The sequence below is a fragment of the Camponotus floridanus genome, unplaced genomic scaffold (assembly GCF_003227725.1).
Source record: "Camponotus floridanus strain SB8 unplaced genomic scaffold, Cflo_v7.5 scaffold1, whole genome shotgun sequence".
Lineage (NCBI taxonomy): Eukaryota > Metazoa > Arthropoda > Insecta > Hymenoptera > Formicidae > Camponotus > Camponotus floridanus.
In genome coordinates this window covers 50,522-74,068 of record NW_020229214.1, presented here as the reverse complement: position 1 = coordinate 74,068, position 23,547 = coordinate 50,522, and the positions used below count along the sequence as shown (strand labels likewise).

The window sequence follows — 23,547 nt, the reverse complement described above, 5'->3', positions numbered from 1 at the left end:
GTCTCTTGTCCCGGAGTCAGCAGCCAGCGACAGGCTCCGATTGGCCCCGCGACTCGTCAGACTCCATTTGAAATCTCGCTGGACGACGATCGCGGCAGCAGCGGATTCGCTTGCAGCCTCAGGCCCACTCCACATCGGGCGACGAATCCCCGTCGTGCACGTTTGCAGAGATCGCTCCGAAGCGTCACGGTCGCGCATTATCGTCGCGTGTACCGTTCGAGGAGTGCAAGTGACACGCAATGTGAGGATCGGTTCGCGTCGACGACGTACATCGTATTATTAAAGAAGAGGGAAAAAAAAGGAAGTGAAGAGGAAGAACCGGGGACGCTCGGACCTATGCACGATCGCGCACCGACATCGCCGTATGTGTCTACGAGCGTCTTCTAGAGTCCCGCGGGAGCCTGGCACGCCGAAGGTGAACATTCCCGGAGGAGAGGAGGTTGTGTTCGACGCGCGAGAGACGAGAATCCTGCCGCGGTGAGGTCGTGAACTCGCGCGCGCGAGCGAAAAAGAGAGAGAGAGAGAGAGCGAGGGAGGAGGGGGGAATCAATCAAAGACAGAGACAGCGATATCGTTCGAGAAACATCGACGGCGATTGCTCAGGGCCCGGTGTAACGTGCTCGGACCCTGTCAAGGTTAAAGAAGACGGGATCCCGTCGTGCGGGATGCCTCGCTAAAATGGCGGTGTGATCGTCGTCGCGTGTCTCGGAGACGAGAGGAAGAGAGAGAGAGGAGAAAAAAAAATCGAGACAGCCTCCGTGCTCCTCGGTACTGTTTTGACACGTCCGTGCTCCGAGAGTGATCCGTGTCGCGGCGGTTCCGCGCATCGCCGGCCCCTCTCCCCCCTCCCCTCTGCGCGCCCTCGCCGTCTGTCCCTCGCCTCCCTCCCGCCTCCTCCTCCCGTACCACATCGCCCCGTTCCTCCCGCGATCCCCGTGTCCCTGTCGCGCGACTGTAGCGGTCATCAACTATCAACGTGCAACGAGATAGAGAGAGAGAGAGAGAGTCTAGTGCGGGCTCGCGTTGATGACAAGAGGCTGGACGGAGGATCGAGGCAAGGGATAGCGAGACGAGACTCGATAAGCGATCTCGGGCTCGCGGGTTCAACGCGACCGCGATGCCCGTGTCGCGCCGCCACGTTCTTCTCGACGTGAAGAAGCGCATCGAGCGAGGGGACGCGTTATCGCGAAGGAAAATTGGGAGCACGGAACTACGACGGCTCGTCGCCAGGTGAGAGCGAGAGAGAGGGAAGGAGGGAGAGAGAGAGAAAGAGAGAGAGAGATACGCGTCATATACACGGCTCGCTCTCTCTCTCTTTTTTCCTATCTCTCTATCTCTCTCCGTCCCTCTGTCTCTCTCCTTCGCTCGTATTTTTTTCGCTCTCTTTCTCTCGCGCGCGCGAGAAGAGACGCTTTTTCCTCTTCCTTCCTGCCCCTCTCGAGCGAGAAAAGCTCTCTTTCCTTCCCCCTTTTTTCCGCTCAACCGTCGTGGCGTTTGAAAGAGGCATCACGCCTTTTTTCACCTTCGGACGTTTTTATTTACGGGACGCACGGCTTTCCTCGAAAGGCTCCGACAGTGTCGCCGATCGCCGCCAGGGTGTTGTCATTCGATCTGTTGTCATTTTACTCGTTGTTCCTCGAAGTCCGACGAATAGGTTAGACGGACAATCGTCGTGTCTCGTTGATGACTGTGCAGATTAACGCGTGATTTCGATTTGCGGAGTCTATTCTCGCCTCTACGTCACGACAATCGCGGAATAAGTATCACGGAAGAATGCGAGCATCGAGGTTCACGGATCACTTTGATGCACAAAGAGAAAGAGAGACTTGACCTAGATAACCGAGTAGAATTCTCGTTAAAAGAGTGTTGCTTTGCATTGCGAAATATTTCACAACTTATTGTGTGATTATGAACATTGATGGTTTTATATTTAAGCACATGAAACTTGATGCCTCACAGTGCACGGTTCTTTGTTCTAGCTCGTTATTTTTACACGGATATTTCAGATTAGATATTTAGATATTTATAGAATTAGAGTTTAGTGTTTACTTTAAGCATTTGTATACATCTATGTATGTGAAAATAATGAGCTGTAACAAAGAATCGCAATTGTGAGATAGTAAATGTTATGTATTTAAATTGCGTAGATGTACACAATCTACACAATTTGACTTATTTTTTCATTTCATCTTTCCTCAAAGTTTGTTTTAAATGATGTTCGCACAATGTTGCAAAGTTGGATATATAAATTTAAAGTTATAATATAATTGCAAGTCATACAAGTCTATTAATAGTTTTAGAAGTACATAATTTGTTTTGTGCGCATTCTTTGTGCTAATGCAGACAGTACACTAATGCGATCTTTAATGAACTTTAAACGATTACATGAATAGATTAGAATTGTTTCAAGATATGTTTATACATAAATTTCACGTTTTTGACACAAACATATTTTAATGAATGTATTATAAATACATTAAAATTTTTTCTCTGCATTTTGTATAATTTTACAATTTTTTATTTTGTATATAGATGTATGATTTTTCAGTATTTTTTAATAACTTTTTTATATATAATTTTATTACATCTTGTTATATATATTACATCTATGTACAAACCGCAGATTATGCTGCCAAGATATATGCGTTTTCATAAATAATTTAGATATTGATTAGCGTAGAGTCTCTATATATTTATTTCTGACAATATGTATGTATTCTTCATGCAATTCTGTTGTATAAAAGTCCTTTGCTTGAAATTAGTAATTTGTCAAATATTAAATTTGATTTATTATTAATGTCTAATAAGCCCGTGTATACGATATTATATGTACAAATATTTTGAATGTGAATAAGAGTGCACAATATTCATGTAATCGTTTGCAATTTTTTATCTTTCTCTATAATATTAATAAATTATTTTAATTATAATATTTATTTAATATAATTGTTGTATTAATATATGATTATTACATTATCAGTATTTCATTTGTATTTGTCAGATTTTCTAATGACAAGCTGAAAAAATTATTTCTTTATATTTTTAATATCAATCTTTGCATTTTCTTATATTATTGATTGCATCAATTGTATGAATCATATTGATATGTAGCTTATCAAAATTCTAAAATATCTTTTATCATATACCAGAAAAGAAGTTGATATATCTCATGTTTTTTTATTAAATTTTTAATTCTGAGTGTAGTTCCAAGTTCTCATTGTAAATTTTATAATGTAATATTTATATATTTATTTCTAGATTTTAAATTTGAGAAGGACAGATTAACATACCAAAATGAAAATTGATCGGAGCAGACTGAAAAAATGCACTTCTGAAGTGGTAAATATATAGATATGCACATATTTCTATTTAAATAATTTTAAATATATACATATTTTCAAATTTGTGTGACAATGCACAAATACTATTTATTGTATAATTATATATTAAATAATTACTTAATTTTTTATGAAGAAAATAGGATAATTTTCTAACTTTAATATTAATACTTAAACAGTATAAATTTCGATAGTTTTAATTTATAAAAATCAACTGCATATTATATCCTTTAAAATAACCTATTTGCATTCTTCGTTCAGATGAAAAGACTAAAATTAATAATATAATTAATATTCAGCCTGCAGAATGTCAAGCACTTATAAGCAAACTACGCTCTTGCTCACATGCAGAGCTGTTAGAAGAGCTGAAACAAATAGATGCATGGACTTTTGGAAAATGTGAATTATTTCATTGGATTGATGTCCTAGATCTCAGTGACAGTATTTTAGAAGAAGCTGCAGCAAAGAGTCCGGATAATCCGTGGGAATTAGCATGTGATCTTCCTCAAAATAGAGAGGTTTGTTTAACAATTTATTTATTAATATAGATTGTTTTTAAAAAATGTAATTAAAACTCAATGTTAGTAAGGTAATTTATATATGATAATTTATATATTATTACTTTTTTCATAACAGGCAAAAGAGCTGCTTCTCTGGGTTCTTCACTTCACGACGTTATTGATTGAGCACTCGTTCTCACGACACCTATACAACAGCATGGAACATTTGGTTACTTTACTATCAAGTTGTGACATGCATGTAGTTCTTGGTGTATTAAATCTCTTGTACATGTTTAGTAAACGCAGTAATTTTATTACACGTCTAAATAATGACAAACGTCAAGCTTTGCTTAGCAGGCTCAATCACTTAGCAGAGGTTAGTGACTTTAATTCATATTTTTATTTATAATATATGTTAATGTATGAAATAATGTTAATGTATTAAATAATAACTTTTTTAGAGTTGGGGAGGAAAAGAAAATGGTTTCGGTTTAGCAGATTGCTGTAAGGAATTTCCCGAAAAAGTAAACATATATAATTATATAATAAAGTGATACAATTTTATATAAATTATCTAAATCTTTATATACATATAATTTTATATTTTATAGGCATTTCCAGCAAGTGCTACAACATTACACTTTGAATTTTATGCGGAAAATCCAATTATAATGGAACCATCGACAACTGGTACATCACTTCCAAGTACAAAAAAAGTTGGTCAGACAAATCTTGTAACATATATACATATAGAAAATGTTGATAAACTCGGAAAAACCCCAGCGCAGATTATGAATGATCTGTTGAAAGTTTACAATGTACCCCAGGAACGACAAGTAAGGATACTTTTTTTTTCCTTTCTCTCTGCGATAAATTTAATCGAGCAAAATATATGGATATTTTTCAATATGTTATATATTTTCAATATGTTTATATTTAACACATGTTACATATTTGTGAAATATTATTTTTAGATGGCTCTATTGACACATATAAGGCTAGCGCATAGTTTCTCGGATTACCGAAGACGATTGCAATGCGTACAAGCTCGACTGCAAGCATTATCCGTGCTTGTATATAGTAACGCATTGCAAGAAAATGCGCACAGTCTTCTACATGCCGGGCTTCTTGAAGAACTAGTTGAATTATTGGAACTTCCACATACTCATCTTGTCGAGATTCGAGCGGCAGCTTTACGTACTCTTACAAGCATTATACATTTAGATCGTAATCCACATTTTCCAAAGTAAGCATAAATATCTCTTATTTTGTATACTTATTACATCTGATACAATGTATTAATCTTTTGTGCGATTTTAGAAAACCAGGTTCACGATTGAATATGATTATTGATGTCACTGGAGCTAGTTCGTATCATGGGTTTCTCCCTGTCTTGGTTCGTACTTGTATAACAACATTAACTTCGCCGCAACCAGATGGACAACCATTCCCTCTGCCACTCGCGACAGCTTTGTTTAGCTTTCTCTATCATCTTGCAAGTTATGAGGCGGGTGGTGAAGCTCTCGTTAGTTGCGGCATGATGGAAAGTCTTTTGAAAGTCATCAATTGGCCAGGAAGTGAATTGGAACACATAACGGTAATATAGAACAGAAATATGTAAATATAATATATACTTTAGTTGCACAATTAATAAGTAGAAGAAATTATGAGATTTATATCCAATCTAAATTGTACATTTACTTTTAAAATGTCTTGAATTTTATCTTTTTATTCTTATTATCTTTTACAGTTTGTAACAAGAGCAGTGCGTGTCATAGATTTAATAACAAACATAGATATGCAAGGTTTTCAAACTCACAGCGGTTTAGCAAGCTTCATCAACCGTTTAGACATGGAGGTTAATGTGTGCAGAAAAGAACAACCGTTTGAAATTGAACCGTTACTCTATCAAGATACTCCACAAACCTCGCGCGAGAGATCTGTGGATAGAGAAGAAGGATCTTCGACATCGCGACGTGAACATGATGAAATACTCGACGAACGGGAGGAATCATCGAATCTTATGGAGATATCGGAGGACGAAAATACGAGTTCTAAAACAGACGAAAAAATTGAACAGCAACCAGATTATTCTGCTGCTAAAACTGGCAAAACATGCTTGCCACAACGAGCAGCGCTCCTCAAGTCAATGTTGAATTTTCTTAAAAAAGCAATTCAAGATCCGGCATTTTCCGATAGCATACGACATGTTATGGAGGGTACTTTACCATCTTCTCTGAAACACATTATAAGTAATTCAGAGTACTATGGTCCTTCGTTATTCTTGCTTGCCACTGATGTAGTGACTGTATATGTTTTCCAAGAACCGTCGTTATTATCATCTCTACAAGACAATGGCTTGACTGATGTTGTACTACATGCTTTACTAATAAAAGAAGTGAGTGCATAGATTATATATTAAGATCAAAATGATTGCTGAAAATTATAAAAAATTCTCAAAACTCAATTGTTTTAGGTTCCTGCCACTAGAGAAGTATTGGGTTCTTTACCTAATGTGTTCAGTGCACTGTGTTTAAATCAACGTGGTCTTGAATCATTTGTGAAACGGCGACCATTCGAACGTTTATTCAAAGTACTTCTCTCACCAGTTTATCTTTCGGCAATGCGGCGACGACGAAGTGCTGATCCGTTAGGTGATACAGCTTCGAATTTAGGAAATGCCATGGATGAGTTGATGAGGCATCAACCAAGCTTAAAAGTTGACGCTATTGCGGCTATTATTAAGGTATTTTCTATAATATAAATAAAAATTGCACTTTTTAATTTATTTTTCTCTTACGCTTATTTCTCATTTATTTTGTTTTTTTTTTAGTTACTCGAAGAGTTGTGTGTATTGGGCTGTGATCCGCGATACATATGTTGGCGTGCTGCTAGTAAATCCGAAAATTCACCTTCGAATACCGCTTCTGGGAATCGTCAATCGTCCGGTCAATCAGTTGGCGTCGGAGTGGGAGATTCTAGCGGTGGCGGAGGTGGTGGCGGTGGAAGTAGTAGCGACGAAGAGGAAGAAGATGAGGAAGAGGCGAGTACAAGTTCTCATCCTCAACGAGAAGAGCAACCTACTCTGTCGCCTGCGCAGCCTGGACCGCCGCCTCAGCCAAGAGAGAAAACTCCTATTGCTTTAGTCGAGTATATCCACAATGTTATGAAATTTGTCGATGCTATATTGAGCAACAATTCAACCGATGATCACTGTAGAGAATTCGTTGCTCAAAAAGGACTTGTACCATTGCTCTCAATTCTTGGTTTACCCAATTTACCTGTTGATTATCCTGTCGCACAAGCAGCTCAATCTGTAGCTTCAGTATGCAAAAGTATCTTGGTACGTTTGATTTCCATATAATTATTTTATCGATATATTTTAATATAAATATATTTACATATATGAGAATATAATTTATATTCTTTTGCAGAATCTTGCACATGAACCATTGGTACTCAAAACAGGTTTGTCGCAATTAAACGAAGTGCTAAACTTGTTGAAGCCACTTCACAGTCATATGGAATCCCCTGGAGGGTCCGTTTTATTGCACGAACTTGCGTCAGCTCCAAATCTCGAAACAGCTTTTACAAGTGACACTGCGACACCCCTATTGCACGCTATGAATGCGGCTCACGGATACGTAGTAATGTTTGTTCATGTTTGTCGAACCAGTCAAAGCGATATAAGAAATCTCTCCATGAATCATTGGGGTTCCGAATTGGGCTTGACTGTGCTCAAAGGTTTATCCGAACTATACATGTCTCTTGTTTGGGAGAGTACATTATTGCTCGCGTTATGTAGCGAGGATATTATCCCAGCTGGATGTGAATTTGGTAAAGAAGACATGGACAAATTGATGCCGCCGGAATTAAAAAATGAGGGCGAATCTTCCTCTTGGTCCGCTACCGTATCCGCGGATATGGGAAGCAATGGGATGACCACGGCCATGGAAGCTCTTAGCACAGATCCGCCGCCGGTACCGATGGAAGTGGACGACAAACCGAATGTAGCGAGCACCGAGAATCGACCGAATAATTATCAATTGAAATATATCAAGCCATTACTCGGTGCATCTTCGAGGCTTGGCAGAGCTCTATCTGAATTATTTGGTTTACTCGTTAAACTTTGCATGGGTTCTCCTGTTAGGCAACGTAGAGGACAACAGATGCCTTTAACGCCTACCCTACCCTCGCAGGCAGCGAGAAGCGTTGCCACCGCCTTGAACTGTTTACTGACACGCGGCTTGTCATGGGATAAATTACCTCCATCACCGATTCCTAAATTTAAGCTAACCTTTCTCATATGTTCAGTGGGATTCACTTCACCAATGCTCTTCGATGAGAAGAGACATCCTTATCATTTAATGCTTCAAAAATTTGTCAAATTAAATGGTCAGAATGCGTTTTTCTCCACCTTTCATTGGGCTTTATCAGGTGGAGGTCAATTTTCATTATCCGAGGGACTGGAGCATCCGAATCTACCCGATGGAACCGGTGAATTTTTAGACGCTTGGCTGATGTTGTTGGAGAAAATGGTTAATCCAAAGGCCATTTTGGATTCGCCTCATGTAGTATCTTCAAAATGCACAGGACTTTCGAAATTTCTCGAAACGTTTGATCCAATAAAATATCTCACCGATATTCACAAGAAGGCTTTCGAAGCAGTAATGTTAATGTGGGGCAAGAAACCGCTCAAAAACTATGGAGCTCGGATGACAGAATCTATTCTGTCGATTTTACGGCATATTTTACGGGGTGAGAAGATCATCAAGGAACGCACCGAAAAGGAAGAGAGCGGGGATGGTGCGACAGCTAGTGGTAGTGGTGCAAGTGGTGTCGGTACTAGAAGCAGCGGATCCGATCGAAGAGATGAACCGGAGGCGGATGTAAATCCGGAATATCTGAGACAATTGATGGACATGGGTTTCAGTAGAGCACATTGCATAGAAGCATTATTGCATACATTAACCGTGGAACAGGCAACCGATTACCTTTTGACAAATCCTGCAACTTTACGCAGACCGGACGCTTCCGTGAGCGACGTTAGCGGACAAGGTTTGATCATGGATTTGGAATTGGCGGATGATGATCAAATAATGCATGCCATTGCAATGTCGCTCGGCGATACGGAAACGCGCAAGATTACAGGCGCTGATGATATCACCGTCTGTCGCGAGACTACGATTACTGAGAACATAGATGAATTCACGCAAAACGCTCTGGGACAGTGTTTGAATCTGTTAGACTTGATGCCTGACACAGTATATAGGATTTGCGATCTCTTAGTGACGATCACGAAGAGAAATGGCGATGAGTGGCGGGATGATACATTGCGACAATTGATGCGCGAGGTCGGTCGTCTAGTAGATCATCTGATCGACATCGCCGAGAGCCAGGATGAAAATGCCGGCTCGCGACTGGTCGAATGCGAGGAAGCGAACAAACTTTCTGGTCGTCTTTATCTTTACACGCTTTTCTTCGAGGGCTCATTCCAAGAGATGCGAGTGCCATGTGCTCAGATAGTGGAGGAGTGCGCGATATTGGACAAACTTGTGCGTCTGTTGGTGGTGAGCGAGGCTCCGCTTACCGCGCATAAAAACAAGATTGTGAAAGACAATAAGGACAGTGGTGTGTTGAGCATGAAGACTCCTAAATGGTTAGCGCCCTTGTTATTGCTCATTGATCGTCTGGAGAAAGTGGCGACTCTCACGAAACGGAAACAGTTGATGCATAAAGTTACGACCAGAGCGTGGAAGTGGTTTGACCTGAGCACCGGCAAATGGACTCTTTATTCACCTATGAATAATAGAATTATCAATCACGCGTACTGGGCCGGCGAGTCCAGTGTGCGGATATCGTGTAGTCGTCGCCGTTATCTCATCACCTTTTCTTGCATGACGCAAGTAAACGAGGATAGTGACAACAGACGGCCCATCACGATGGGTTTCAAACTCAACACGGACAAAGAGGACGGTGGTTCTTCGGGTTCCGATTCGAACATGGATACCGACGAGAGCCCGGAAGAAGAGAAACGAAATACCGTGATACAAGGATTGGACCCCAGCATAGCACCAAGTATCGTACGGTGAGAGACGAGATTTATATCAATATATACAGGGTCTCCCATTTTAATCGATCACCCCGAATAACTTTTTTAATTTTGATTGTAGAAAAAAATGTTTCAGACAAAAGTTGTATGGTTTCAAGGGGGACGTAAGATGATGTCGTTAGTTTGACCTTGAAGAGTCACCTGAAAATCACGTGAAGGTCGCCTCCAACTTTCTAAATAGAACACCCTATATGCTTTTACATATTCTTGTAGCTCATCTCGAGAACTTTCCAACACGCTATAATTAACTTAATTTGCATTAAGTACTTTCCGAGTTATGAGGATTGAAATCATTTCTTAATTTTACATAAACCGTAAAATATCCTGTAAAATATTCATTTTTCGATTATCTTACTTTAATACTTTTATGTACAAAATAATGAGAGGAATCAATTAATGCAAAGAAAACATATAGTTGTTTCGAAGAAAAAATAAGTAATTTACAATTAACAATTACATATTTTTTCTTCGAGACAATTATATGTTTTCTTTACATCAATTGATTCCTCTCATTATTTTGTACGTAAAAATATTAAGGTAAGATAATCGAAAAATGAATATTTTACAAGATATTTTACGATTTATATAAAATTAAGAAATGATTTCAATCCTTATAACTCGAAAAGTACTTAATGAAAACTAACTTAACTATAGTGTTTTGGAAAACTCTCGAGATGAGCTACAAGAATATGCGAAAGCATATAGGGTGTCCCATTTGAAAAGTTGAAGGGGACGTTCACGTGACCTTCAGGTGACTATTCAAAGTCAAACTAATGACACTATCTTATGTCCCTCTCGAAACCATACAACTATTGTCTGAAACATTTTTTTCTACAATCAAAATTAAAAAAGTTATTCGGGGTGATTGGTTAAAATGGGACACCCTGTATAGCTTTTTAATTGAATGTTTAGTTAATTAGATACCTGAAAGAAAAAAGAATTATATATATATAGTATATATATTATAAATCTCGAGTTTTTCTAAAATTATACGATTACATTGTTTTTATGTTGCAGTGCGTGTGTAAAACTATTGGCGATCCCAGTTGATCGGGACGCGTTACACGCCGTGTTGAAGGTGTGTTTACGACTGACGAGAGACTACAAAAATGCGGAAGTATTCGCTCGTGAGGGTGGTGTCAAATTACTTCTTGAAATGACACAAATGTGTAGCTTCACCGGCTGCGTCAATCTATGTACATTATTGATACGACACACTCTCGAAGAGCCACGCACTCTTCGTCTCGCTATGGAAAAGGTACGTTGTATTTACCTGATACAGTTTCACACATATTAATTTGTATTTAACGATGCATTATTTATACTCGCTCTATTTCCAGGTTATTCGTGCGCGCACGCAGAGCAATATACCTCCCGCGTATAAAGAGATACTCTTCATGACGCGGCAAATTAGCAGCGCCGTTTGCCGTAACCCAGAAGTGTACAGAGAAGTGTGCGAAAATATCCTTCGAGTCGACATAAGCTGTCTGAAAAGTGAGTTTTATCAAATTTTTGAAATATCGACGCTCTCTGATTTTATTTTCTAATTATATCTCTATCATTTTCCAGAAGATGACATTGATAATAGGCTTGTCGTCAAAGCTCTACCTCCTAGTCATTCGCCAGCATTACCGATGGTGGAAGAGGTATCCGTAGGTGTTATTCGTGATATGTTGAATGCATTAATTAAGCCGATACCGGTATCATCGGATGACGGATCGGCAACCCCTACAAGCCCCGAAAAGAAGACATCACACACAGCGACAACATCGGCGATAGGTAATGCATCATCGTCGACGTCGTCATCGTCTTCGCGGCGAGATGTATTGAGAAATAATGCAACGACTACCAACGATCCCTTGGATGATGACGATCAAGTGTCACAAATAATCCCACTAAAAATTTATACCGACATCGGTAATAACAGTAAAGTTGAGCCAGAAGAAGCGAAAAAACCCATCTTGACGAAATCTGCAATATTAAAGATATTAGCGGAGGCCGTGAGGTCTTACGGCGCCGTAGCTAGTCTTATCACTGAACATACATATAGAGGTGGTCAGAGTGAGATGGTGTCTGAAGATACGACGGCCTTGGCGTTCTTGCTCGATAAACTTCTGCCAATGTCGCCGGAAAATTCGGGCGATCGAACATGCAGCAGTATGGCGAGAATGTTGATTGCCGCTATAGCTTCGTGTAATCATTCGCCAGACGTGCAGACGACTCTAGTGACAGAGGTGAAGGCAGCCTTGACGAGAACGCTCGCGCTTCCGGAGAGTTCCGAGAAGCACGCGCAGCTTCAACTACTGATAGGACTGATATCCACCATGATCGACAGTTGTCCACCCAATATGTCGCATACACAATTGAGGGCTTCTCTAAGAGCCCATCAATATAACAATGTCAATTACATTGTCCGAATTATGTTGCGAAAAGGTATAATCACCGACCTGGCTAAAATTCCACACAGTCTCGATCTGTCGAGTCCGAACATGGCCGGCACTATTAACGCCGCTTTAAAGCCGCTAGAGACTTTGTCGCGCATCATAAATCAACCAATGCCAGGAGCGGTAAATAACAAGTTTACAAAGCCCAAAAATAGGACGGTTCAGGAAGAACCTATTGGAGAAGGACAGACGGGTACCACGACTTCGGAAGCTACGCACGCCGTAGGCGAGGAAGCCAACGAAGATGCGGAAAACACCGAGCATGATATCTCCGTAACGGCGGAAAGCTTGGAACCTACTTCCGAGAGTCAAGTACACGAGGAAGGGGACGAAGCGGCACTGGAAGACATCATGGATCAACTTCTGGAAAGGTAGCGACATGCAAATTAAAGATTAATTAGATTTTGATGAACGTTATGCAATTCTAATAATAAAATCTCTCTTTATATATAATTAAAACTGATTGTACAACTTGAAACGATACACATAATGATAATATTTTTCTTTATTTGAAAGACAGCAGAATAATCTTTACTTACACAAAAATGACATTTTATACGATTTTATATTGTAACACAGTTTTATAAAACTAAAACATTTTGTATTTAAGTTTGCCTTACAATTTTTTAATCAAATTTTGAACATATGTATGAATATTTTTTTAAATAATTTAAGTATGCTTAATTTAAGTATTCTCTTTTTCTGGTTATATTTCTCTTCTGTTTATGTGTTGCACACGTTCGCAAATCTTTTATTTATTATGTAGCCTTTTAATTTCGTGAAGGCTACAGTACTTATAATCAAGTAGTGTACTATTTTCCAGGGACGGCTCGGCCGTGGCGGAAGAGCCATCTTCTCGCCCGCATAGGCCAATGGACATTGATGATGAAAGTCTCGCGATGCGCGACGCGGAGGGCGATTTCGATCCAACTCGAGATACCACAGTAAGAGTAACGTCACTTTTTTCCCTTTTCTCAGCATAATCTGTATTTCTCGTCTCTTGCTTTCCGAATTCACAATGTGTGTTTTATTTTAGGAGGACTTGATGAGTTCCGATTCAGATTCCGATAGTAATCCATCCGATGATAATGAGGACGAAGTGCAAGATGACGAGGACGAAGAAGAAGAGGAAGAAGATGATGGTAAAGATAAAATGGTTTATTACATTTCAATCACGACATGGGGAAAGATTATGTATTTCTTATTCCTGTTTATATTATTATTGTAGGTGAAGAGAATGAAGAGGAAGAGGAGGAAGAAGAAGAAGGATCGTCCAATTACGAAGAGGATGGAATAGAATTTTACGAAGACGCGGGAGAAGGCGGTGTTTTCCGCATGTTCCCGACCTCCGAGCGCGATAATGGCGGTAATGTTGTAATGATACAGCACAATATTGAAAATCAAGACATCGCGAGTACATCGACGCCAGTTAATACGCGACCTAGTCTTCCATGGAACACCACATTTCCATTACCATTGGGTTTATTTGAAGAACCTCCCGCGGGTTCTGAAAACAATGGTAAGTAGAAAAAAGTGAAAATATAAATAGCTCATTCGAATTCCTCTATTCTTCTACCGAGATTATGAAATCTTTGTAATAATCTTTTCGGCTTTTTTTCCTTTGCTCATATCATGTGCAAATGACACATGTTTAAACTAAAAATGTTACGTGCATAATCATATTCATGCATGTCTAATTGTAATTTATAGAGATTGAGCGAAAAGTAGAATAGAAGTATCGAAAATATGAATTAAACGTATTCTTTTTTTTTTTTTTTCCATTTTTTTTTTCATTTTTTTTTTACAATTTTGTTCTTGCACATTATAAAAAGAAAATTATGACAATTTTTATATAGGTATCAGTACTCATCCACTGTTAATATCGCAAGGAAGTTTGGATACCGCAAGTACTAGAACTCAGCGTGCTTTACGACAAAGACGATATCAGTATCTTCAACTATCCAATCCACGTAGTTCAAATCCGCCTGTAATATTACAAAGGTATGTATTAACACATTTTTATATTTCAAAAAATTATATTAAAATAATATATTAAATTTAATATATGATACAGACTCCTAGGTCCTGCTGCACAAACCCTTCCTTTATCTGCCAGTCAAGTTTTAGCATCAAGCTTTAGGGATACGCGTGTTGTTGTAATGGATAATGGACTAGGAATATTCACTAATCAAGAGGAAGAGCAAATTGATTATGTCGTATGTATATAAAATATACAACTAAATATAAGTCAAGAAAGGTGAATTTTTATATTTTAATATTTTATTAGGATCAATCTGGATATCTCTTTGGACCAAGTCTTGCAGCAACTTTGAATAATATACCAACTGCATTGCATTGGTGGATCGAAGAGAGTAAACAATTGGATGGAGATTCTCAGCCAGATTGTTGTGTTGGTAAGAATGGAGGAATTTATATGATTTTTATATGTATTATACAATTTTTATTTTAATATGTTTTTTATTGAAAAGGTGTTGTGCACAAACTTATACCTGGACTGGAAAAGCATAGAAACGCCGAACTTGCTGAACGCAAAGAAAAACGTAAGAAACAGCATGGAGGAAAAGAAAACGATAAGGATAATAAAGAAGAAAAGGAGCATTTGAATAATGCAGAATGTAAATATATATACATTTAGAAATATATAACTAAAGTATGAATTCTTGTGTGTGTGTATGTGTTATGTTGTGTACATATACACACATATTTTCTATAAACTTATATATATAATAAATTAGATTAGATATTTTTTTGAATGTGATAATGTCTTCTTTTTTTTCATAATTTATGTAATATTTTAGCTGGATCATCCAGTTTGACACACATAGATGAGCAGAGACCATCCGCATCCACTTCACAAAGAACTGATGCCACATCACTTGTAGCTGGAGAAGAAACTGCAGTGGAAACTACGAGGCAGGAACGTACACCCGAGGAAGACATAATCGGTATAGTTTTGCAAAAAAAAAGAATTTAATATTTATTTACAATAAATATTTTCTATTATGCGTGTTTGTATGTATCTTTTACATACTAGATGTAACAGGTGAGATGGAAATAACGGTTCAAGAGGATGACGATCGACCGCCTCCACCGCCGCCAGAGGAACAATCGACATCCGACAGTAGAGATCCACGCACGGCAAATCGAAATCCTACGCTAGAATTGGCAGAAAGTATCGTCGATTCTGTGCTGGGACCTTGTACATCTGAAGCAACAATTAGATTAAGTAATATACATATTTTATAAACAGTATTAGTATTTCTATTTTATAAAGAGTATTAGTATTTCTTTTTTATTATCATATTTCCATTTTAACGTTGCAGTTTTTTTTACAATATATTGTCAATTATAAAACTAGTTGGAATTCAAAATACATTAAATGCAATTTACATTTTCATGCAATATATATTATTATAAATTACGAAAACATAAAATCACCTATTAAACATAAATATATAAACAAAAGAAATAGAACCGGTGTGAATGATAGAATCTTAGGAATTGGACCTAGGATCTTTCGCTCAAGCCAGTTCTTACTGTATTAAATTATTCAAATTTTTTGCTAATATTTTTTCGTCATTAGACCTACATGTGTCTAATGACGCATCCACACACCTTACTCCAACAGGACAGCCTGGCCGAAGTGGTACAGAAACTGTAAATGTCGCCGAATCATCGTCTAATCGCATTTCCACTGCACCAATAGTGGTAGATTTCGGTCAAGAAGTCAGTGAAGATTTGTCAAGAGAAAGTAGTGATTCGGCGGATTGGATCCGTAGACTCTTGACGGACGACAGTCAATGTCGAACTAGCGACATTGATTTAAGGCGTGTCGAACGAAAGTAAGTGTTTGTATTGTCCACGTGTGTGTGCGCGCGAAAATAATAAAAATATTAACATGAATATCATTGCAGTGCCAATGTTGTTAGTCAAGATCCTACGTCTTCGACGACGTCCTCCGAAACACCTACCGTGGCAGGGACTTCAGAACAAACGTCACAACAATCGTCGCAACAGCAATCGCAACAACAGCAATCCAACAATCAAGAGCAACAATTGCCAGACGGTGTAGACCCGTCATTTTTGGCAGCTTTGCCCGAGGATATGCGCGACGAGGTTATCGCCGAGCAACTCAGGTCCATTGATGATCTTATTACTTAAAATTTATATATTATTCGCGATATTTTACAATTTATTTACAATTTATATATTATTAGCTATATATATATATATATATATATATATATATATATATATAAATTACGAAAACATAAAATCATCTATTAAACAAATATATAAGCAAAAGAAATGAAACCGGTGTGAATGATAGAATCTTAGGAATTGGACCTAGGATCTTTCGCTCAAGCCAATTCTTACTGTATTAAATTATTCAAATTTTTTGCTAATATTTTTTCGTCATTAGACCTACATGTGTCTAATGACGCATCCACACATCTTACTTCAACAGCATAGGCTGGCTATATTATATATAATAATATATATAATATAATATAATATATATATATATATATATATATATATATAATAATTAAATAATATGTTGACAGACTTCAACGCATGAGGCAACGCGCACAAGCTTCTGTAGTAGAAGAACTGAGCGGACCGGTTGAAGTGAATCCTGAATTTCTGGCGGCTTTACCACCAGCAATACAGGAAGAAGTCTTGGCACAACAACGAATGGAACAGCAACGACACGCAGCTGCTTCGGCGAATCCGGAGGACCCCGTGGACGCTGCTGCTTTCTTCCAAAATTTGCAACCTTCTCTTCGACAAGCTGTTAGTATATATATCTTTGAGAATTTGTTTTATTTTTTATCTTAACATAGTGATGTTCTATCTTATTACTATTATTAAAGTTGATGTGTTTTGTTTCTATAGATATTGACTGACATGGAAGAGTCCCAAATATCTGTTCTTCCGCCAGATTTAGCTCAAGAGGCTCAAAATCTAAGAAGAGAATGGGAAGCGCGTAATCGACATATGATGCAGGAAAGATTTCTCAATCATGTTAGCCAAAGCAATACTGCTCTCTCAAGCATATTGAGAAATTCTGGAAGAGGTAAGTCTCTTTTTGTGTTTTTTTCTATTATTATTAATTTATTAAATTATGCATAAATATATTAGTATTAACATGAATAAGGAGAATTTGTTGCGGAAAAATGTAACTGTAATTAAAAAGTTGTGTTATATAAAAATCTCGAAATATTTGTTATCGATAGCTCGTGGCGGCGGTACTCGATACGCGATTCATGCAGTACCACAAAGGACTCAATGGAATACCTGGAATCCTCGCGGTGATACGAACATAGCACATCAAGGAGCTGGCTTGCGTCTAAGAGGACGACAATTGCTCGATCATGAATCAATGGCGTGCCTGCTAGTGTTATTGTTTGTCGACGAGCCAAAAATTAACACTTTAAGGTTACATAGGGTGATTAGGAATCTTTGTTATCATGGTAGCACGAGAGAATGGATAGTAAAGGCGTTACTGAGTATTATGGAAAGAAGTAATGATGAAAATAAGGATATCATGGCAGATTTTGGCTTAAAGTTTAAAAGGAAGGGATTATTAAATTCACTCATGGATTTATGGTAAGATTGATCACTTAAGAGAATTAATTTTAAAAATAAAATGTAATATACTGTAGTTATAATAATAATAATATTACCTGACAAATCACATTTCAGTTCTCCAAAGATGTTTGACCAAAGAAATAACACACAATCATGGCTAAATATTAGTATTGATGCTGCACTCGGTTGTAGAGCTAACGTGTTTCATATAATACGTCATGCTGGTAAAAAATCTGAAAGACAAGGAAACATTATTGCGATTCATCCGCAGGCAGCACCCACTGTTTGCAGGTTTGTGAGTTTAAATAAAAAAAAAGATTATTAAACGCAATCTTTTTCATTGTATTTTTGATAAAAAGTATCTTTAATTTTGTTTGTTAAATTTTAGACATACTTTAGAACTGTTAATATCATTAGCTAAGAGTTTCCCCGGATATTTTGTGCCAATCAAATCTAAAGAATTAGACGATAAGGATAGCAGTAAAGAGAAGGATATAAGTGGCAGTAAGGAAGAAAGTGGAGCGAAGAACAAGTCGACGTCTAAGGTTGGAAGAAGCGACCTCCCGGATTTCTGGGATTTGCTTTTGAAATTGGATTCGTGCGCGTCCAAAAAAGGAAAATCGGTCGCGAGGACTCACTCAAATACTAACTTGGGAAGCGAACCGGAACATGGCACAACGACGTTTGAAGCTTCCGCATTCGGCCAACTCATCTCGATGCTCAACTGGTCTGTAATCAAGCGAAGCAGTCAATTGACAGATAAGCTGTTGCGACTTCTGTCCTTGATCTCCATCGGCTTGACAGAAGTGAATTCCTATCGGCGACAAGACGCAGGCGCAAAAAATAAGAAGACGGAAGTCGGGAAGGATCAAAGCGTCGCTGCGCCGGAAGGACATCTCAAACTCGCTGTACAAGTACTGACCAGTAAGAGCTGCTCCGAGGATGGACTCGAGGATGCAACTGCGTTGCTACTTAATCTGTCTCATTGCCCTGACCCTACTAGACAATTGGTATGTATACATCTCATCTAAATTAAAGTAAAAGATTTTAATGAGAGATAACGATGTCATTGCCTTTTTTGTGTGTCCATTAGATATTAAAATTACTTCTGGAAGGTGCGATGGAATTGGCAAATATGGTGTGTGAACATATCAATGATTTGATGATGGAACTGAAAGTATTGAATCGTGAATTAAGTCGAAGGAATTCTTTAGAAGATCAGCCATCGACCAGTGGTGGAAACGGACGAGGAATTCTATTAGACAGGTAAAACATTTTTGTAGCATACAACATGTGTATTTTGCAATTAAATAGAAAAGTATGTCAAAGATTCATATACTTTGTTTTTCTTAAGAAGTAAGAGTAAGTAGTTGCTTATAAAAAGCTTATTTCAGATTCACTAATGAAAATGTAGTTGTCACCGCACCGAGCAAAGTTAAAGCCGGAAGTGATCTTCAATTACCATCGATGGCTGCTCTTGTCAGTAAAACATCTAGTCAGGCATTCTTCTTGAGAATACTTAAAGTTATCGTGCAGATAAGAGAAGCTGTACGTTTAGCAAACACCAAAAAGACAGGTACAATATATTTATGACATTGTTACAACTTATGTTATAATAAATTACTAAAATTTTATATATAAATTACGTATCCCAATTAATAAATATGTATTACATTTACGGTAAATTGAAATTTCTTTTTCAAGTTAATCAAACATCAGACACAGCCCTGAATGCAGGCACAAGTAATGTATTAGAAACAGGTACTTTTCTATTTTCCCCTTATATATCATATTTATATATATTATGTATTTTGAATTGTATCAGTATACATTGAAAATTTCGATATATTTTTTAATAGCCGCTGACAATGCGGATACCGATGTTCCTATGGATACAACGCAAGCGAATACTTCGAATCTTGATAATGTAAAGACGTCCTCTTCTCGCAATGGTAAATAAATATATATATATAATAAATAAATAAGTAAATATATTAAATGAACAAATATAATAAATAATAAATTTAATAAATAAATTAAACTTATTAAATATTGTTATCGTATTATACTTATACTTTGTTCTTCTTTTTCAGACGAGGAGAAAACTATACTTCCACTATTGAGTGAGAGCTTAGTATTAGATAATTTATGGGAAACCCTTAGCGCCTGCTTGCTCGAATTAGAATACACTCCCGATCACCATGCCGTCCTTGTTTTACAGGTAATGTGTTTTTCATCTTTTTAAAATCCTGTTGTCAATTTATCATATCATTGATGATCGATTAGTTATTGTTATATGTTTGAAATATTGCAGCCTGCGGTAGAAGCATTTTTCTTGGTGCACTCTTCGTCGAGTACGTCTCGAGATCGTGATAGTCGTCTAAATACAACTATTGAGAATCGAGAAGCTGTACCAGACTTGGCACCAGTCTCACCAATATATTCGGATAATGAAGGTACTTCTCAATCGGAAGCTCCCACCAATGCTTCCTGGGATATAACTCCAACTCCTACGCAAAAAACATTGCCACCAGATCAATTAAAGTTCCTCAAATTTGCCGGTATGTAATAATTTTTTATGAATAGAGTCCAAACGAGAACTAGATGCAGTGCTGATTGGCTGTTCACGCTTAACATCATTGAATGCTAAACAATAAAGAGAGAAAAAAAAATTTCAATCGTAGCGTAAAGTTGATCGTTATTTCTCTTGTTTAGCAAAGAGTCAAATCAAGATCTCGTTTGAATTCTAATAAATAAAAATCATATGCCATAAATTCAATTTAATATAACACATCCTATATTTACGCAGAAACGCATAGGACTGTACTCAATCAAATTCTGCGACAAACTACTACACATTTGGCGGACGGGCCGTTTTCGGTATTGGTGGATCATACGAGAGTGTTAGACTTTGATGTAAAGAGACGTTACTTCAGGACAGAATTAGAACGAATGGACGAGGGTATACGTAGGGAGGAGCTAGCAGTTCACGTTCGTAGAAGTCACGTTTTCGAAGATTCGTTCAGGGAACTTCATCGAAGAAATGCCGATGAATGGAAGAATCGTTTTTACATTGTCTTTGAAGGTAAAGATTTTTCAATGTTTATCCTGAAGAAACATAGAAATTTTTCTCACAAACAAACGAATAATATGCATACTTTAATCCTTTAACAAAAGGCGAAGAAGGACAAGATGCTGGAGGCTTGCTGAGAGAGTGGTACGTCATTATCTCGAGGGAAATCTTCAATCCGATGTACGCTCTGTTCACAGTCAGTCCTGGCGATCGAGTTACATACATGATAAATTCGTCTTCGCATTGTAATCCGAATCATTTGTGTTACTATAAATTTGTAGGTCGAGTAATTGGTAAGTCTTTGAGACTCAAAATCTTTGTCACAAATTAACGAGAAGATAATTCTACAATATTTTTATTCACATTATTTTTGCAGCTAAGGCTATTTATGATAACAAATTATTAGAGTGCTACTTTACGCGTAGTTTTTACAAGCATATACTCGGCATACTTGTAAAGCACACAGACATGGAAAGCGAGGATTATAGTTTTTACAAAGGACTCGTTTATCTCACGGAGCATAACATTTCTGATTTAGGATACGAGTTAACATTCTCTACAGAGGTAAAAATTGATTGCTTAATGTTTAGCGCTATTATATTTTAATACAACATATTTAATTGCGTTCATTAATTTTAGGTGAACGAATTTGGTGTCAATGATGTGCGAGATTTAATACCAAATGGACGTAATATAGTAGTTACAGAAGAGACCAAACTTGAATATATCAGGCTCGTATGTCAAATGAAAATGACTGGAGCAATTCGTAAACAGTAAGTGGATATAAGACCCCAAGATTGTGTTTTCAATATAGTATATTTTTGTTTAATTATTATTATATTTATACTTATGTTTTAAACTTTCCTTCACAGATTAAACGCATTCTTAGAAGGCTTCTATGATATTATACCTAAACGACTGATTTCCATATTTAACGAACAAGAACTCGAACTATTGATCAGCGGTTTGCCTAATGTAGATATCGAGGACCTTAAAGCAAACACCGAATATCACAAGTACACAGCTACATCTTTACAGGTACATTTCAATATTCCTTTTTATATTATATATTCGATTTTAGCTTAAAAAGAATTGAATTATCATGTGCATGTCGTAACTTTTATACGCAGATTCAATGGTTCTGGCGTGCTCTACGAGGTTTCGATCAAGCAGATCGTGCAAAATTCTTGCAATTCGTTACCGGTACGTCCAAAGTGCCACTGCAAGGTTTCGCCGCGTTAGAAGGCATGAACGGCGTACAAAAGTTTCAAATTCACAGAGAGGATAGATCAACGGACAGACTTCCGTCTGCTCATACCTGGTAAATATAACAAGAGAATATTTTTTATCGCGTTTTTTGTCCTCAACTAAAAAATATATCATCAAATTGCAGTTTCAATCAACTGGATTTGCCGGTATACGAGACATATGATAAACTGCGTACGAATCTACTCAAGGCGATTCACGAATGCAGCGAAGGATTTGGATTTGCATAAGCTTGCTGGAACGCTGTTGTATCGTATATTGTAGCAGTTTATCGTACATGTGTTGTCCTGCCTGTTTTCAGAGTAAACTCATTACGAGAACTCGCTCTTGTAATTACGCGTTCATGCGTCGTCTAATTGCGATGACATTCTGGTGACACGCTTGGTCTTCATTCAAGATCTAACGGAAAACTCGTTTAACTTGATATATACATATAGATACACGAATATGTATATACGTATATAATTATTGATTATGATGTAATTACGTGAGAATAATTGTCAATGATACCCGAAGCTAGGGTTTATTTTGTTGAGGAGGATCTTGGAGGAAGATGCTGAGCTTAACGATAATTCCCAACAAGGAATGATAAGGAGAAATTAATTGAGTTTTACGATAAGGATAAGATAAGGATAGGATTCACACATAACTGTAATAGTTAACGTATATTAGTTTATAATAAGAGATAATATAGGATGAAAAAAATGTAATATACTGCACTCTTTCAGCGATATGTTTTAACCGGTTCGATAGTTTGAATAGAAATACAGTGGCGGTAACGGTAGCCTGGTTCATTACCAGAAAAAGCAGCAAAAGTATAAGTGGACGAGTGCCTGCGTGAATGAAAGAGAAAGTGACGAAATAAGAAAACGCGAGCGCGAACGAGAGAGAGAAAGAGAGAGAGAGAACTGAATAGAGATATTGAGCCTAACTAAAAGATTTCAAATACAATATGAACACTGTCCTTCCCTTAAAAAATGTATGGTTGTACACTATTAGTATTAATAATTATAACTAATTCTTAATTCTTAATTAATAGTAATGATCATTAAATATCATTTTAATATTAATCATTTGAAATGTGATGTTAAACAAGTGTAATTTCTTTCTCTTGAAATCTAAACGAAATAAAGTTTCTAGTTGAACAGACGTTACTTTATAAACACATCGAATGGGACAATATTGGCGAAACACCGTA

At 37.4% G+C, this 23,547-nt stretch overlaps 1 protein-coding gene across 6 annotated transcripts; it reads left to right on the top strand.

Moving 5' to 3' along the window:
* The first annotated feature begins 176 nt into the window (after positions 1-176).
* LOC105253642 (E3 ubiquitin-protein ligase HUWE1) lies at positions 177-23,498 on the top strand. Of its 6 annotated transcripts, none has more exons than XM_025407110.1 (44): positions 177-415; positions 3,259-3,339; positions 3,638-3,856; positions 3,975-4,214; positions 4,300-4,362; positions 4,450-4,674; positions 4,813-5,084; positions 5,159-5,435; positions 5,589-6,236; positions 6,315-6,584; positions 6,672-7,181; positions 7,273-9,926; positions 10,968-11,208; positions 11,291-11,444; positions 11,520-12,765; positions 13,218-13,338; positions 13,431-13,536; positions 13,623-13,913; positions 14,251-14,395; positions 14,469-14,610; positions 14,682-14,808; positions 14,884-15,030; positions 15,214-15,360; positions 15,450-15,641; positions 15,999-16,257; positions 16,330-16,551; positions 16,984-17,212; positions 17,315-17,495; positions 17,656-18,028; positions 18,125-18,301; positions 18,399-19,020; positions 19,104-19,276; positions 19,405-19,586; positions 19,715-19,771; positions 19,870-19,962; positions 20,104-20,231; positions 20,325-20,571; positions 20,820-21,095; positions 21,188-21,376; positions 21,460-21,647; positions 21,723-21,856; positions 21,956-22,121; positions 22,214-22,404; positions 22,477-23,498. In XM_025407110.1, exons 2-44 carry the CDS (start codon positions 3,295-3,297, stop codon positions 22,577-22,579), a joined length of 12,672 nt encoding a protein of 4,223 aa, XP_025262895.1. In that variant the 5' UTR covers positions 177-415; positions 3,259-3,294; the 3' UTR covers positions 22,580-23,498. The 6 variants fall into 6 exon arrangements, with proteins under 6 accessions (XP_025262895.1, XP_011260092.1, XP_011260090.1 ...); XM_011261790.3 differs by having other exon boundaries at positions 13,218-13,344; XM_011261788.3 differs by having other exon boundaries at positions 13,203-13,338.
* The last annotated feature ends 49 nt before the right edge of the window (positions 23,499-23,547 follow it).

Excerpts from the sequence above, each read along its gene's own strand:
- LOC105253642 (XM_011261786.3), top strand. The coding sequence starts at position 3,295 with ATGAAAATTGATCGGAGCAGACTGAAAAAATGCACTTCTGAAGTG. Across the intron at positions 20,232-20,324 it reads ATGCCGTCCTTGTTTTACAG|CCTGCGGTAGAAGCATTTTT; the intron begins GTAATGTGTTTT and ends GAAATATTGCAG. Across the intron at positions 21,096-21,187 it reads TTTTTACATTGTCTTTGAAG|GCGAAGAAGGACAAGATGCT; the intron begins GTAAAGATTTTT and ends CTTTAACAAAAG.